The sequence below is a fragment of the Pelodiscus sinensis genome, chromosome 3 (genome assembly GCF_049634645.1).
Source record: "Pelodiscus sinensis isolate JC-2024 chromosome 3, ASM4963464v1, whole genome shotgun sequence".
NCBI classification, from domain to species: domain Eukaryota; kingdom Metazoa; phylum Chordata; order Testudines; family Trionychidae; genus Pelodiscus; species Pelodiscus sinensis.
The window spans coordinates 164,097,644-164,114,317 of NC_134713.1; the positions used below are offsets into that span (position 1 = coordinate 164,097,644).

The 16,674-nt window shown below is 42.5% G+C and overlaps 1 protein-coding gene across 1 annotated transcript; it reads right to left on the reverse strand.

The window, feature by feature from the left end:
- Positions 1-8,749: 8,749 nt before the first annotated feature.
- Positions 8,750-16,673, reverse strand: CRIPT (CXXC repeat containing interactor of PDZ3 domain). Its single transcript, XM_006125478.4, has 5 exons — positions 16,464-16,673; positions 14,812-14,877; positions 12,750-12,804; positions 11,227-11,330; positions 8,750-9,592 (listed from the first exon to the last, which is right to left on the reverse strand). Exons 1-5 carry the CDS (start codon positions 16,477-16,479, stop codon positions 9,528-9,530), a joined length of 306 nt encoding a protein of 101 aa, XP_006125540.1. The 5' UTR covers positions 16,480-16,673; the 3' UTR covers positions 8,750-9,527.
- Position 16,674: the final 1 nt, after the last annotated feature.

Below are 16,674 nucleotides of genomic sequence, written 5' to 3' on the forward strand. Positions count from 1 at the left end.
AGCATGTCCAGAGGCAGGGTGATGCTGGGCTGTGGTTCCCGGTTGACCCCCCTCCCATGTCCCTTGGGGTTGGGAGGGGATCACTGCATTCCCCCACAGCATGTCTTGGAGGTGGGGAGTTTGTGAGGCTGTTTGTCCTGGGGCGGTGGGGCTGCCAGGCCACAATTTGCAGTCCCCCAGCATGTCATGGGATGGGTGAGGGCCAGCAAGCCACAGTTTGCAGTCCCCCAGCATGTCCTCGGGGGGGGGGGGGCATGTCCTCCCCCTGCATGTTCTGAGGAAAGGCTGGAGCTAGGGCCATGTGGTGGCTGCCCAGCTGTTCCTGGGGTGGGGCTGTGTGGCAGGTGGCTGCCCCATGGGCTGGGGCCACAGAGCAACCACACCAAAGCCCAGGCTTCAGCTCCAGCAGCTGCCAAAAGAGCCACATTTGGTTCTCTCGCAAGTGTCGACTCTGATCTAGTGTAAGGTCTGGGAAGCATAAAATTGCTGTTATCTGAGCCTACACGATCCTATTCTGGTGCCCAAAGTAGGGGACATGAGAGAAGAATTCCCAGATGGGAAGAGGCCACTATGACCACTATGCTCTAGCAATCACCGATCTTTGGGGTCATAGCCAGCAGGGTGATGCATGGAATAGCAGAGAACCCAAGGTCTGGCCAATCCCCAGAGCTAGGGATACAATCGGGAGGCAGGCAGTCCCCACTAGGGATGTAATAGTGTAGTCAATTAACTGATCAGCAAATGCTTAAAGGTTGATGTTATAGAGTACACACATTCTCCCTCCTTCCCCTGCCAGTAAATTTTTTAGCAGGGGTCCAGGACCTACCCTTGCCGCAACTCTGCATTTAATGTGTATTAGGAGCCAGGCAGGCAGGTAACCCGGCTCAGTTCCGGCTCGTGCCGAGTCTGGGAGCTTATCCTCCCTCCCTGGACAGGGGCTGCTGCCACCCTGTGCTGCTACCTCTGTATCAGAGGCAGCAATGAAGGGCAACAGGTAGCCGGTCTGCAAGGGGAACTGGTTTTTAAACTGGCTCTCCTCACGGACCTACTGCCACCTGACATCCTACACTGCTGCCTCTGATACAGACACAGAAGTGTAGAGTGCTCCTTGGGAGTGGGGCAGGAGCGCACTGGCTACTAGTCCCACCCCCATGGACTATAGAATAGTTGAGTAACTGATAAAAATTCATTAGGTTAATTGACTATTCAATTAACCGATATTTAACATCCCTATGAATGTGCCTGGAGGTGACAGTGTGGAGAGTGGCATGGCTGTAGCTCTGCCTCTTTCCGGCCAGCTAAGCTCCCATGCCTTGCAATTCAGAAGCTGCAAACATACCACATACCACATTTTTGGAGTGTTTTTGCAGGATCAGAAGAGAGGGATGAGGCTGTACTTGTTCAGCATTCCTCCCAGTGAAATGTCCTGATTCTTTCTCCTAATCTAAAACAGGCTCCCAGAAGGCATAGGTTTGTTATTGCCAAGCAATGGGGGTTCATTACATTTTTCAGTCCATTAGTACTCCAGCAACTTTTTTCAATGTATGCAGAATATCCCAAACATCTCTCACCCACAGGAAAGATCTATTGTTTATGGCTGAGTCACCAGTCCAACTCCTTCTAAACCTTGCTTTGATCCCTTCTGGAGAAACAGCAGATGATAGGGCACTAGGATTGTGATAAAACAGTAGTCTGTGTATACATGCAAAGCTGCCTGTTGAAGTAAGGCTAGTATTAATCTTCTAGAACAGGGGTGTCCAAACTTTTTTTCAAAGAGGGCCAGATTTGATGAAGTGAACATGCGTGAGGGCCGGCCATTTTGCCTGACATTCTTTGAACCATTAAAATTAAATGCAAATTAACTATTTTATGCAACGTTTATTGCAAACGGCATACTTTTCATTTCGTCACATGGATGACAAATCTAAACAGGTGTTAAATCACTCTGCCTTTCATATCTGAAGGCCAGATGAAAAAAAAAAATCCAGGAAGCTGAAATATATGTCAGGAACATTGTAAAGTACATTACATATTATTGGTAATAAAGATTGTCTGTCAACTTTTAAGTTCAAAAAATATGAACAGGAACATAACACCAAGTATACATGTTGTGTCCAAATATATTTATAACTGATTTAGACCAACTGACATTAACTGAAATTTTACAATGTGTTCATCTCAATACATATGGATTCGTTGGGGGCCATAAAAGATAGATATTGCCAAATTACCTTGGGGGCCGTATTAAACCGGAACACGGGCCGCAATTGGCCCGCGGGCCGGACTTTGGACATGCCTGTTCTAGAAGATTCACACAAACTGGCATGGGCAAGCTCTGAAGTGCGTATGCATCTGAACACACTGATTAAGCTCATGCCCACCACATACATATCCAAGCTGCCATCAAATACAGTTTAAAGATTTGACATACTAAAATGGGAAGAAAATGAAAATCTGTCCTCCCATTCACCAAAATAAATCCCAGTATTTACCCATAAAAATTATAATTTTGTACTGATTTTCAGCTGTTTTTTGTATTAGAAATAAGCAGTGAAAAATTACTGGGAAACTATAAATAAAATAAAAACCATAAAGGGCCTTACAGATACACAGAGATGTATCTCAAAATACATTTGCTTGAAAATACAGTATCCTAAATGTAGAGTGATGATTATCTACATGCCAAAACAGCTTGTGAATGTGCCTTACTTAACCTTTGGCAAAAATAGGGGAACATATTAAATGCAGTATGTGTCTGAGTAAATGTTAGCAGTCAGTTAACTGGTAAATATTGGTTTTACAAATGAAACGTTCAAGATAAACATTTTGCAGCTCACACTATTCAAAACGAAGCATTGGACTGTCTTAAAAAAGGGGTTTATAATCAATAAGAGCTGTATAACTTAGTGTTCAATAGTGATGCTAAAACCTTTATATGAGTGTTTTGTGGAAACTGCATTTATAAGTTTTAAAAAATGTTTTGGAACAGTTATATTTTATGTTTATTTTATTAGCCTTTTGCTTTCTTACATAAGGATTATGTAGCAAACTTTTCTTGTGTGTCCTGTTCTCACATATGTAAATGTTGTTGTAGGTGTGTTGGATCAAGCTATTGAGACAAGGTGGGTGAGGTAGTAGTTTTTTTTTTTACTGGATCATGTTCTGTTGGTGAAAGAAAGAAACAAGCGTTTGAGCTACACTGAGCTTTTCTTCAGGTCTGGGCAGACCTGTGCAAACTCGAAAGCTTGTCTCTTTAACAGAAGATGGTCCAGTAAAAAAATACTACCTCACACAACTTGTCTTTCTATTCTCACATATCAGATTTGTTCTTTCTAGAGCTGTCCATTAATCATAGTTAACTCTACCTATTAACTCAAAACAAACTGACTCAAAAAGAGTTAATCACAATTAATGGCAGTTTTAATTACACTTAAATGCAATTATAATACAAACGGCCCACTTTATATTTTGATTAAATATTTACACTAACAACAAACAAAAGAAACAGTATTTTTTCAGTTCGCCTCATGAGTGCAGTCACTTCAATGTGGAAGGGCAACCTTAGATTTGTTTTTGGCACATAACTACACTCAAAACAAAAAACGCCAAACTTTAGAGCCCCCCATATCTACTCAGCCCTACTTCTTGTTCAACTAATCACTAAGACCAGGGGTGGGGAACCTAAGCCCCCCCAACTTGCTTGGATCCATCCCTGAGGCTCAAGGCTCCCCCTTCTTCCCAGCATTGGGGAGCCCGTGCTGGTGCTCCAGCTCCTCTCTCTGTCCCCCTGCAAAGCTGGAGCACACAAAATCTACTAGCCTGGGCCCCTCATGGCTCTGGTGTGAGGGGAATGCAGGGAGAGTCTCTCTCCTCCAGTGGAAGCCACATCAGTGAGTTTTTTTCCCTCGCTTGTGTGTGGTCCCTCACTAATTTGAATGTGGTCAATAGCCCCCAATCCTAAAAAGGTTTCCCACCTGTAAGATAAACAAGAGCAACCCTTTTGCCAGGTAGCACTTTTGCCGGGTTTAACATCTAGGGGTTCCTTTTCATCCATCTCACACAGAATCAGCTCGAGCCCTCACCCTGTAGCCTGGGAAATTCACAAACTCCTCGGCGCCTCTGAGAGGCAATGCTTCGCCACTCGCAGGCACAGAGTCTGAGTGTAGAAAAGAAACTTTTAATGCAACAGAGAGAGAAGTCACATGGCATTAGCTTAGGAAAATACCAGAGTTCATAACCAACCCACAAGTAACTGTCCCAGCTCAGATGGATTGAGCAATGTCCTTTGCCTCTCAGGCTCACCAGTCCAACAATGTAAGGGTCCCATTCACATACCCACTTTCTCTGAACCCTATTTCAAATGCCCCACTTACAGCTCTGTCCAGTCAGTGCAGACCCAGACACATCACCCTGATTACTTCACTCACTGAGCCAGAGGCAGTGCCACCTTTGTGCTGCTCCTGTGGTCCACTTGCTCCTGCCAGCCACCCTGCCGGTCACTCCCGCCAGCCACCTGCTGCTGCTCGCTCCGACCGGCTGCCTGCTGGTCACTCCTGCCAGACAACCTGCTGGCCGCCTGCTGGTCACTCCCACTGGTCGCAATGGATCTGGCTCCAGGCCAAACTAGAGACTTCAGCTCTTAGTGATTTCAGCTCTTAGGCACTACCTAGGTTAGCCAAAAGATTCCAGCTTCCACTGGAATAACAAAGAGACTGCATATGGAGTCTGTTCTAGGTCTATCCTTAGAACAGAGGGGAAGGGAGACAGGTTGAACCAGTCTTACAGCTCACACCTGATGGGCATGTAGCTGGCTGGTTCAAGCCCCTCCCCCGCAACTCAGTCCACTTGAATCTGGAAAGGGGAGGTTTGTCCATCTGAGACTCTTTACAATGATGGTGTCTCTCCTGCAAGCACTGATGGTCATATTTTACAATTCCTACATTTAGGGTTAACATGGTTTGCTACTACCGTAAAATTAGTTATAATACACAACATTCCATTCCAACAATTGACCATCCATCAGGTCTATAGCACTGGCTGAACTGGATTTACATAACCACACCTCAGATTCCTTTCCCATTCCAGTATGAGCTGTATTTACATATCAACAGTTAGTTATCTTGCAGGGCTAAACAATTGAGTGAGCATAACCACACCCAGTGTTGCTCTCCCCCTTCAGCTGGTTGCATTGAAAGCAGTGGTTCAGACCCTGCTTATACATGTTTTTTGCATTTATGGGGTTCTACCTAAGGATGTGAACCAGTTGCTTTCCTCCTCCCACCCTTGCAGCCTCTATTAGAAAGAGTCAGCAATGGGGAGGGGGTGCTTCAAAGCAGCAACACTGCACGGAGCCTGGGGCCAGACCCTGGGCTCCACGTGGCACTGCCACTTTGAAATGCCACATGCAACCCAGGGCCAGCACGCCTGGGATGCATGCAGTGTTTCAAAGCGGCAGTGCCGCATGGAGCATGGGGTCTGCCACTTTGAAACACTGTGTTCAGCCTGGGGCCAGCTGGGAAGTCCTCAGCTGGCATGGACTTCCCCACTAACCCCAGGGTCTATTTGGCGTTGCCACTTTGAAACGCCATGTGGAGCCTGACGCTGGGCTCCCAGGGGCATTTCAAAGCGGCAGTGCCGCATGTAGCCCAGGGTCAGTGAGGACTCAGAGTCCCAGCTGACTCCAGGCTGCATGTGATGCTTCTGCTTTGTAACGCCACAGGGAGCACAGGGCCAGCAGGGGACTACTTGAGTCCCCCGATGGCCCTGTGTTCCCTGCAGTTCTTTCGCCTTTGAAGAGTAGCAATAGTCCTGAGGCTGTTGCAACACTTCAAAGGGGAAAGCACCCTTATCGACTAATCAAATACTCGATGCAAATTGCATCAACATTTGATTAGCCAATTAATCTAAATTTAACATCCTTAGTTCTATCTGTAATTCCCCACCACAGTACTTGTAAAAGGTGAAGGGAAAAATACAATTTCTTTTATATTTTTATGGTGCAAATATTTGTAATAAAAAATAAAGTGAGCACTATCCACTTTGTATTCTCTAATATTTGAAACCGAATAAAATATCCTAACATTTTTAAATGGCATTCTATTAACAGTCCAATCAAAACTGCAAATTGTAATTTTTAATCTCTTGATTGTGATTTTTTTAAAATTAATTGACTGCCCTAGTTATTTTGCATTAAAAGAATGCAGAGACACAAATGTGTCTAGCGATCTAAGAGCCATGAATTTTCAATGAGTTTTATTTCCAAAGGAAGATACAAATTTTCTTTGTAGCCTTGGACAATTTACTCTCTTAGGTTTCCTTTAATGGATTAAATGCTACTATTTACCTACCTTGTTGGGGGTGTTGTAATGATAAAAAAATGTTTGCCAAGTTCTCTGAATATTAAAATAGTTAGTGCTGGGTATTACTGTTATGCTTTGCTCTCTCAAATTGATTTTACATTAGACAGACAGAATGGAGAAACAAGAAACAAAATGCAGCTGAAACACATGTAATATAGAATGGAGATTTAAAAAAGTCCCTCAAACCCAGAAGTGAGTGTGGTATTTATGATAAAATATGGGTAAACTCATACATTCAGATCCAAATGATCCTGCAGTATTGCAGTCTACATTTCAAATGATCTGATACTTTATGAAAACATTTTAAAATAGAGAAGCCTAATAGTTACCCCCTTTAAATACACTGCCCCCCTGTTCCATGATTTTGAAGGCTGTCATCTTCATGCGATTTTTCAACAGACCAATATGAAGTAGGAAATTAACAAAAAGGAGTTTGAACGAGTTCATGAACTTCATAACATTATGTTTGGTTTTGTTTTTAAGCTGAGTTCAATATCCCAAACACGTTTTCAGTTTTATAAATGTATGTAATGGTCTTTAAAAAGACTTCAGAAAAGTGGGCTGAGATCTCAGACTCATGTTAAGCTTTCATTCAGCTATATAGGGCAGATACTGCATCACATCCTTGTTTACAGAATAGGCCACTAACTTCCTCTCTAACAATGGACAGATAAAACATACATTTCCTAACATGCAAGATTTTTTCCCCTCCAAATTAGATACTTATGTATTGGAGTTGGTTATCCAGAAAGAAGTCTTTACATAAACTATGTTAAGTTGAACTTTTACATGGGTGAAGCTGTTGACTAGGATGTGAAATGGAAGACACTTTGAGTATTATCCAATTCTAATGATGCAATCTCGGTCACTTAATGGACTTGATTTTCTTCCATTGGGCCCAACTTTCTTTTGGTGTAAATCAGCACACTGGAGACAAAGATCCAAGACTGCCTTTAAAGAAGGTCAAGGCATGGTTTGGCAGAAGCAAAAGAAGATATTAGGGCATTTAAAAAAAATTACTGTTCCTATAACAATCTTGTGAATACCAATCTTTAAATAATTCTTTGATCCCTGGCATGGCTGCCAAACACTTCTGCAAATGCTCTATACAGAATACTGACAGCCAGAAGAGGCTTATGTCAACACTACAGCACCCCACAAAACCTGCATCCAGCTCAGCTACCTTCGAGCAGTTAGAGAAGAAAAGCTGCAAACAGAATAGCTTGCCACACCTAAGTTTTTGTCATAGCTCAATTTTCTCTACCTTCCATCAGGAAATATCACCATCAACAGTTTACAGTATTTCTTGGGTGACTCATGAAGTTGTTTCAGTAACAGTTGTGACACCAAGAGAAAAATTAAATCAAGGATATTTATTCACAGAATGAAACTATAACTGAGTGATAGTTGAAGCAAGTTGCAAATAAGAAAAAAAAAAAGGGATAGTGATGGAAATGGAAGGGACCTTGTGATGGGCTGATGTTGGCAGCCATGATTTGAGGTCATTGGAAGCCAGCACCTTGATCACTTAGAATACCGAGGGCACTGGGTGTGTTTGGAGCAGAAGTGACTGAGGTAATTTGGGTATGGAAAGATAAAAAGGATGACCTGTACAAAGCCTGATGAGCTAATGAGGTAATTAGTTCATCAGCTAGATAGCTCCAAGAACAAAGCAAACAATATAAAAGGCTGAACCAGGGGAGCAGGAAAGGGGCTCTTTAGAACTACTGTGATACACTTTCAATATAAACAATAATGAAGATGCTTGGTGGAGGTACTCTGATGGATTGTGTGCACAGTTTAACTCACAAGGAAGGCTTACCAGCCAGGGTTTCCAGGAACAGAAGGGGGGAAACCCACACTCAGATCCCTAGAAAAATACAGACAAAATATTTACAGATTAAATATAAGGAAACAAAAACAAATCTTTATGTAGATGCATATGGACCATGAAATATTATCAGTGCTTAAGTGATACTTCAGGGAGAGCAGAAAAGAGGGTTCTAAAGACTTATGCTATTTCCAAAGTTACCATTCTCCTAATTTAGGATGATACAAATAGTTATCCATCCCTTAGCTTTGTAGCACTTTTATGAATATTTCTTGTACGCAATGGAGATTAGCTGCAGGCCAGTAAGAATACTATAAGGAACAGCACCAGCTAAAGTTCAGATCTGTGAGCTCACTTTTACAAACATCACCACTTTTAGATTCTCTCTCAAATAAGCACTCTCTTTCTTAGGAGATTGGATACACAGCTTCAGTCCCTCCTATTCAGTTTATAAAGGTTACTCTTCATGGTATAAATGTTTCAGAAGAACTAGCACAGCATTCAAAAACCTGAGTTCCAAAACAGCTCATTTAACACCACACTCCAACCACAGTACGACTAGCATTATATTTGTTTTATTGTCTTGAACAAGTAGACATTCCCGTGCAAAATAGGTGTAATAACTCATCTCAAAGAGGAGACTTGATATTTCTAAAGCATTCCACTATCAAGCCTCAGTTGCAAAGGTAACATTAATTGAAGTACATTGGCAGTTAAAAAATAAACCCAACAAGTTACTATTAAATTATTTAGTATTAGAATCATTTGTCGTAATTTGACCAATATTACCCCAGTTAGGAAACCAATTAGAAGGCTCAACAAGAGTAAAGTGTTATTTATACCTACACAGCAACATTCCTCTGTGCAGGACAAAATAGTAACCATTGATTTTTTAATATAGAAACTTAAAAATACATAAAATTAAGTAAATGAAAGCTAAACTGGGACAACTTTAACGAGCTGACATGATCTCATATTTTAAGCATCTACAAAATGTTTACACCATTATGTAAGTGGTCAAGTCAAAACCTAACAGTGGAATAGCATAAATACAAAGTCTGATAATATGAGCTATGATGGTGGTAGTATTGATTTGCACACTAAGACATCTCATTACAATTTAGTACTATATCAATGTCTGTAAAACCATTATTTTTAAACATCAGTAAGTTTAGTACTAAAATAATAAAAGTCAGATCTCTTGGACTTCTGGTCTAATATGTCTTTCAGTTTTTTCTTCAGACATATATTAGTCTCTAATAACATTCATAAGTTATAGTAGTTAAACCGTACAAAGATTTTCAGAAACAAATCCATAAAATTCTCACGCAACATAATTAGACAGATGTTTGTTTGTAGTTCTTGGTATCCAAGACTTTTTTCCCACACATTGAGCATATGCCTAAAAATAAAGAATAAGGTGAAGTATTAAGTTTTTGGGATACATTTCTCATCAACAATTTTCATAGCTGTAAATCTCTATATATCAAGGCTACGTCTACATTGGCCCCTATTCCGTAATAGGGATGCAAATGTAGCACTTGGGAATAGGCAAATCCGCGGGGGATTTAAATATCCCCCGCGGCACTTGCATTTTCAGGCTGCCGCTTTTTTCCGGCTTGTAGATAAGCCGGAGAAAAGCGCCAGTCTGGACGCGATCCTCCGGAAAATAAGCTCTTTTCCGGAGGATCTCTTAAGAAAAGCGCCAGTCTGGACGCGATCCTCCGGAAAATAAGCTCTTTTCCGGAGGATCTCTTATTCCTACTTTCAAGTAGGAATAAGAGATCCTCCGGAAAAGAGCTTATTTTCCGGTGGATCACGTCCAGACTGGCGCTTTTCTCAGCAGACACCTCAGCTTGAGAATAAAGGACTGAGGGAAGTGAGGTGTGGGAGAATAAAACTGAGCTCTGGAGAAATGTTTGGCTAGAGTTTCCCCTACAATATGTACCAGTTCCAACTTACATACAAATTCAACTTAAGAACAAACCTACAGTCCCTATCTCGTACGTAACCCGGGGACTGCCTGTAGTTGTAGTCTCCAAGATGCTACAAGACTAACAAAAATATATACAGTATCATGAGCTTCCATGGGCAAACCCACTTCTTCAGATGAGCTTGGGTAGAGAAGAAAAAGGGGGGACGGACCTCAGAATTCTAACAGAAACGGGGATGTACCTGTCAATTGTACAAATGGGGAAGTGCCAGTGCTAATGAGACTAATTGAGTGGGCTGGAAGTGTCCCATACTTAGCTTTTGATGTCAATGAAATGTTAAATGTAAGGGAAGCTGGTTTTATAATGGGCCATTCAGTTCATGTCATTGTTCAAGCCAAGGGAAACAGTGTTTCATTTGCATATGAAGGTCAATTCCACACTCTCTTTGTAGTTGGCTTGTGAAATTTATTTGTAGAAGAATGTGAAGCTTGTATGGTACAGATGTCTAAAGAGAACTTATTTTGGAGTGAGATTATTAAATACAAAGTAATATTTGAGACTATATGGGAAATCTGCAGCAAAGGCATGACGAGATCTAATGGATGGAAATTTATACTGGACAAACTCAGACTGCAAATAAGGTGTATGTTTCTAACAGCAAAGTTATTTAATCATTGGTACACACTTGAACAATGGCCATGGTGGATTCACCATCATCAATGGGAATTTTAAATTAAGACTATATATATGCTTTAGGAATTCTGGAATGGAAGTTTATAGCCTGCCTAATACGAGATATCAGCGGTGCACTCTGGGGGTCGTGAATGAAAAAAAATGGTTGAGCACCACTGTACTAGATGATCATTATGGCCCTTCTTAGCCTGGAATCTCTGAATCTATAAATGAATTTCACACAGTTACCTGATGTTATATAGTAAGAATGCTCAGCAACAGCAACCTTTAATTTCAATAACACTTTTCTTAGCAAGGTAAGTTTGAATTATTCTTCAGTTCTATTTTTGATGCCTAAAATTAAAACAAGTGGAGTTCCATTTGTGCACTAAATTCAAGATGGGTAAAACTTATGCTACACAAATCTCACCTTTTTTATAAGCACATCCCTGGCAGTAGTGAGACCCTGGCTGATGAACCGAACTCTTACAAATCCGGCATATTGCAAATTTGTTCTTCCCGTAAGGATCAAACCTCAGATAAAAAAAATTAAATAGTCCAACATTAAATGACATGTAAAAGCCATAGGGAGAAAATACTATTTGTCTCATCACTAGGACTGAAAAATCATTGAACTTAGAGTGATTATGAACAGAGAATGTAGAGAGTCTGCAGTCTACAAGAGAGATATTCAAAGACTCCTAAGACCACATATGGAAACTAATAATATGGCCCACGGCACACCTGCAATGTGTAGACAAAGCTGATATATTTTTATCAAGTTTTTACTTTAAGAAGTCTTTATTTGTAAACTATCAATAATAGAATATTTTGCACTTATGGTCACTAAGCACTTTGCAAAAAGTGAATTAATCCTCAACACACCTATGAGGTCAACAATTATCATGCTATTTTATAAGGGGACAAACAGATACTTAGACGTTTCTCAGTCACTCTAGGTCTCACAGGAAGTTTTGTCAGAGGCAATAAAAGAACTCACATCTCCCAACTCTTAAACCATGTCCAACACTTCCTCTTCAAATCTAAAAGTCAACTATGCACAGGGCTCGACAAATTATTTTAAGCCGGCGGGGCTGCGCAGCACGGTCAGCGCATACACAGCGCGGTGTGTGCATGCGCAGTGCGCGCTTCCATGCGGCTGGCAAGCAGGGCTCGCCGCCACTTGGTGACCCCTGACTATACAGATACATAAAAGTTTAGGAAGGACTGAAGCATTGCAGTTTGGCCAGTTGTATATTGTTTTCTCCCTAGCACAAAACAATACGGCTACGTCTACACTGGCCCCATAAAACGGAAGAGGCATGCAAAGCAGGTAAGTCAGAATAGGGAAATCCGTGGGGGATTTAAATATCCCCCGCGGATTTAAATAAACATGTCTGCCGCTTTTTTCCGGCTTGGGGAAAAGCCGGAAAAAAGCGTCTAGACTGGCGCGATCCTCCGGAATAAAGCCCTTTTCCGGAGGATCTCTTATTCGTACTTTCAGGTATTCCTACTTTCAGGTAGGAATAAGAGGTCCTCCGGAAAAGGGCTTTATTCCGGAGGATCGCGCCAGTCTAGACGCTTTTTTCCGGCTTTTCCCCAAGCCGGAAAAAAAGCGGCGAACATGTTTATTTAAATCCGCGGGGGATATTTAAATCCCCCGCGGATTTCCCTATTCTGACTTACCTGCTTTGCATGCCTCTTCCGTTTTATGGGGCCAGTGTAGACGTAGCCTACAAGTCTGAAGATGCGCACATTTGTATACAAATATTTATAAAGTCATAACACTGGATGGTCCTTGCCTCTAATAGCTTGCATTCTGTCAAGACAAATAAAATGAAAATTGTATACCAGTTTTAGAAAGCACTCAGCAATACACGAAACAAGTTTTGGCTCCAGTACAAAATTTATAAGATCTTTATTTTTAATTAAGATAAAAATCGCAATACCAACCTTGCTTTCTTTGAAGTCAGTGCCTTATTTTCATTTAATTTTCGTCCGCCACTTTCTTTATAGAGGAAAGATATACCAATGTACTGACTAAAATCAAAGTCATTTGTAAAAAGCTCATTTAACAAATTAAAGAAAAAAACACACACCCATATTCCCCTCCCAGACTTGATCAAATAAGGAGTAAAAAAGTTCATTCAAAATAAGAGCCCAGGAACATTATAGGTCTTAACAATCCAATAGAACATACCACGTTCTCATATTATTACTAATATAATATGCACTAAATAGCAGAAATGCAATATATTATAAACAATGAAAAGTTATCTACGGAACATAAGCAGCTGTGACTAATGTAAGACTAAGTTCAATCAGCCTGCCAGGAGACAGTGTATGGAAACATAAAACTCTTAGAGAATTCATATTCAGTATTTTGTACATTTCCAGAATCTCCAGAATTTTGGTCTTAATATATAAATTAAATGTAAAATAGAAATAAGATTCAATACTGGTATTGGTCAAGGTAGGAAAAAATGGGAAATGTCCGTTTCTTTTTCCTGACTTGAAAGAATTGACATGTAAAGCTGTAGGTTGGTAGACTACTGCACTGTACAGAATTCATTGCACACCAGGGGCCTTAGTTACTAGGCCAATATTAGACAGAAACTTTGTTGCAGTGCTAGAAACACCTAAGTGTTCTGACTCCAGTTCTGTGCCTTCACCATCAGGAAGTTCTTTCTTCTCTTTCCTCCTCCCCCAAAAGGGTAAGCTGTCATATTTAATTACGAACTAATACGAAGGATGTGAAAGGGAAACCACGTAAATGGTAAACTGATGAGCCCATTCTCATCGGATAATGTTCATGGTTACATGTAGGCTCTGGGTATGGCTGGTTCCCAGGGAGCTGCCTGCCACCCTGTGTTACTACCTCTGATACAGAGGCAGCAGCACAGGGTGGTAGATGAGAGATGGCACACATGGGGAGCCATCAGCCATCCCACATGTAACCACTGAAATTTTTAGGACTTTATGTGGTTACTAAGGGTGTGTCTAGACTACAGGGTTTTGTTGACAAAAGCGGACTTTTGTCAACAAAACTATACCTGCGTCTACACTGCCGCTGAGTTCTGTCGACATAATGTCGACAGAACTCACCAGTTTTGTCGACGGCTGTAAACCTCATTCTACGAGGAATAACGCCTTTTGTCGACAGAGTTCTGCATCTACACTGTCCTTTGCGTCTACACTGTCATGTTGACAAAGCGGCTTGCTTGTCAACAGAACTGGATGTAGTCTAGACGATCTTTGTCGACAGAAGCTTTGTCGACAGTATCTGTCGACAAAACTTCTGTCGACAAAAGTCTGTAGTCTAGATGTACCCTTAATTACACACATTTTAACATTCCTAACCAATACCGCATTGTTAACCTACTGTTTATCAGTTTGGTATTCCTAGTCCATTTAGCTGCTAAATATGTAGCAGTACAACAGAAAATAAAAAGTATCTAATATCTCAGAACGACCAAATAAAATAATGACCAGGATTATTAGCCTGATGGTGGGTGAAAATAAAATGTTGAGGATGAGTGGCCTAAAGCAAATGGGTGGAAAAATGAATATAGTGCACCCTGAATTTGGATAACAGGACCACCTAATCCACATTTCATTATTTCGTATTGTGATATAGTAGAAATACACACTGCTAGGGATGCGAAAGGTTAACCGGTGGGGGTTGGAGCAGCTCCCTGCCCACTGGGGGTAGGGGACTGCTCTGGCTGTGGTGACCTGCTTGTGGCAGAGGACTGAGGGAATGCCCCCACCCCCTTTAATCCATTAATTAGATACATGTAACATTTAATCAGTTAACCAATTAAATGGAATTTTACATCTCTACAAACTGCACTACAGAAGAGCAAAATAATTATAGTCCAATAGACTGAATTATCATAGGAAAGAATCTGAAGTGAAGGACAGAAATGGGGAAGCTGCTCATCTATTGGCATTGTTCTTTGCATAATAAAAGCTTAAAGTCTTCCTCAATTAAGTTAGTCTTTGAATGCAACACCTGTAGTATTTCTTGCTCCATCTTTCCATGTGTCAGGTGTAATCACAGTGCCAAGTTTCTTCTCACCTGTAACAGAACACACAGCAGGGGAAGAAAACTAGACTTAGTTTTCATTAAAGCCTCTAAGCAAATGGTTCTTATTAATACAAATGTTATTAAATATATATTTCTGGAATCAGTGCTTAGCAGCTCCACATGAGAAGCCAGGCTCTGCTTAGACCCTATAGATCCCCTGTGAAAGATGCTAGTTCATTGATAGAGGCAATGATACAGATGAGACAAGAGCAGGGGCAGCCAGGAAGCTGTGATGTGAATATTGACAGCTACCCCACACAAACCCAGGCAGTTTACCAATAGCTATGCCCATCTCAGTTATGACCGCCCAGCTGTGGGTGAGAGGGAGGAGAATGAGTGAGTGCACATGCACACACACGTGTGTGTGTGTGTGTGTGTGTAGATGAGACCCAGCCCGAACAGGGAGATACATCATGCCCCCATCCTGGCAGAGCTCCCTCTAAGCTAAACAGCTGCCTAAAAATCCTTTCACAAGGGTTCAGGGCTACTGTGCATGGAGTTGCCAGAGACTGGGGGAAGAGATGCAGGGGCAGCAGGCGGGAGCCTATACTTGATGGGAGCCAGCTTAAAAGCTGCCCTGTGTGTAACTGTGTAATTTTCAGCAGTTAGGCAGTTACACACACTTTAACATGCCTTCAGATCATCCCTGTGCAAAATGAATGTTATGTGCATCAATACGGAGGAGATGTGCTGCACATGAGCTCCATATTGGTGCACTCAGGAGAGATGTCAGACAGTGTTTAACTGACAAAAAGGCTAATGGCATATTAGGTTGCATTAAGAGGAACATTGCCAGCAGATCCAGAGATGTCATCATTCCCCTTTATTCGGCTTTGGTGAGGCTGCATCTGGAGTACTGTGTCCAGTTCTGGGCCCCCCCCCACTACAAAAAGGATGTGGATGCATTGGAGAGGGTCCAGTGGATGGCAACCAAAATGATTAGGGGGCTGGAGCATATGACTTATGAGGAGAGGCTGAGGGACTTGGGTCTGTTTAGTCTGCAGAAGCGAAGAGTGAGGGGGGATTTGATAGCAGCCTTCAACTTCCTAAAGGGAGGTTCCAAAGAAGATGGAGGGAGGCTGTTCTCAGTAGTGACAGATGGCAGAACAAGGGGCAATGGTCTCAAGTTGGGGTGGGAGAGGTCCAGGTTGGATATTAGGAAAAACTGTTTCACTAGGAGGGTGGTGAAGCACTGGAATGGGTTACCTAAGGAAGTAGTGGAGTCTCCATCCCTAGAGGTGTTTAAGTCTCGGCTTGACAGAGCCCTGGCCGGGTTGATTTAGTTGGGATTGATCCTGCCTAGAGCAAGGGCCGGACTTGACCTTCTGAGGTCTCTTCCAGCTCTATGGCTCTATGAATAATCATGGAACTTCAACCTCCCCCCTTGCGCAGATGGTAGGGGGCGGGGAAAGAGGATCCCCTGCCCCGCTGGGCACCCAGCTGCGGCGGGGGGAGGGGGGATGGTCTCGCGGCTCAGGCGGTGGGCGAGGACTCCAGGCACGCATCGGCTTGGCGGAGCCCAGGCGCGGGGCGCTGCCCGAAGTGGCGGGGAGGGACCGGCGCCCGCGAGGACTCACACTTCTCGCAGACCATGCTGAGCTGGAACCGCCGCCGGGCAGCCGCAGACCACCAACAGCTCGACAGACCAAAACAAACTGCCACTTCCGGACAGTCCCTTCCTCTTCCGGCCTCCGCGCTCGCCCGCCTCCCTATGGAGCCAACCTATGGGGCTGCTCAATGTACGTCCCCCGCAGCCTGACTGGTCGCCACCATCCGTCACTCTCATGC

Excerpts from the sequence above, each read along its gene's own strand:
- CRIPT (XM_006125478.4), bottom strand. Across the intron at positions 12,805-14,811 it reads TGGAGCAAGAAATACTACAG|AAAGTGGCGGACGAAAATTA; the intron begins GTGTTGCATTCA and ends TCCTCTATAAAG. Across the intron at positions 9,593-11,226 it reads GGGATGTGCTTATAAAAAAG|GCATATGCTCAATGTGTGGG; the intron begins GTGAGATTTGTG and ends CTTTATTTTTAG.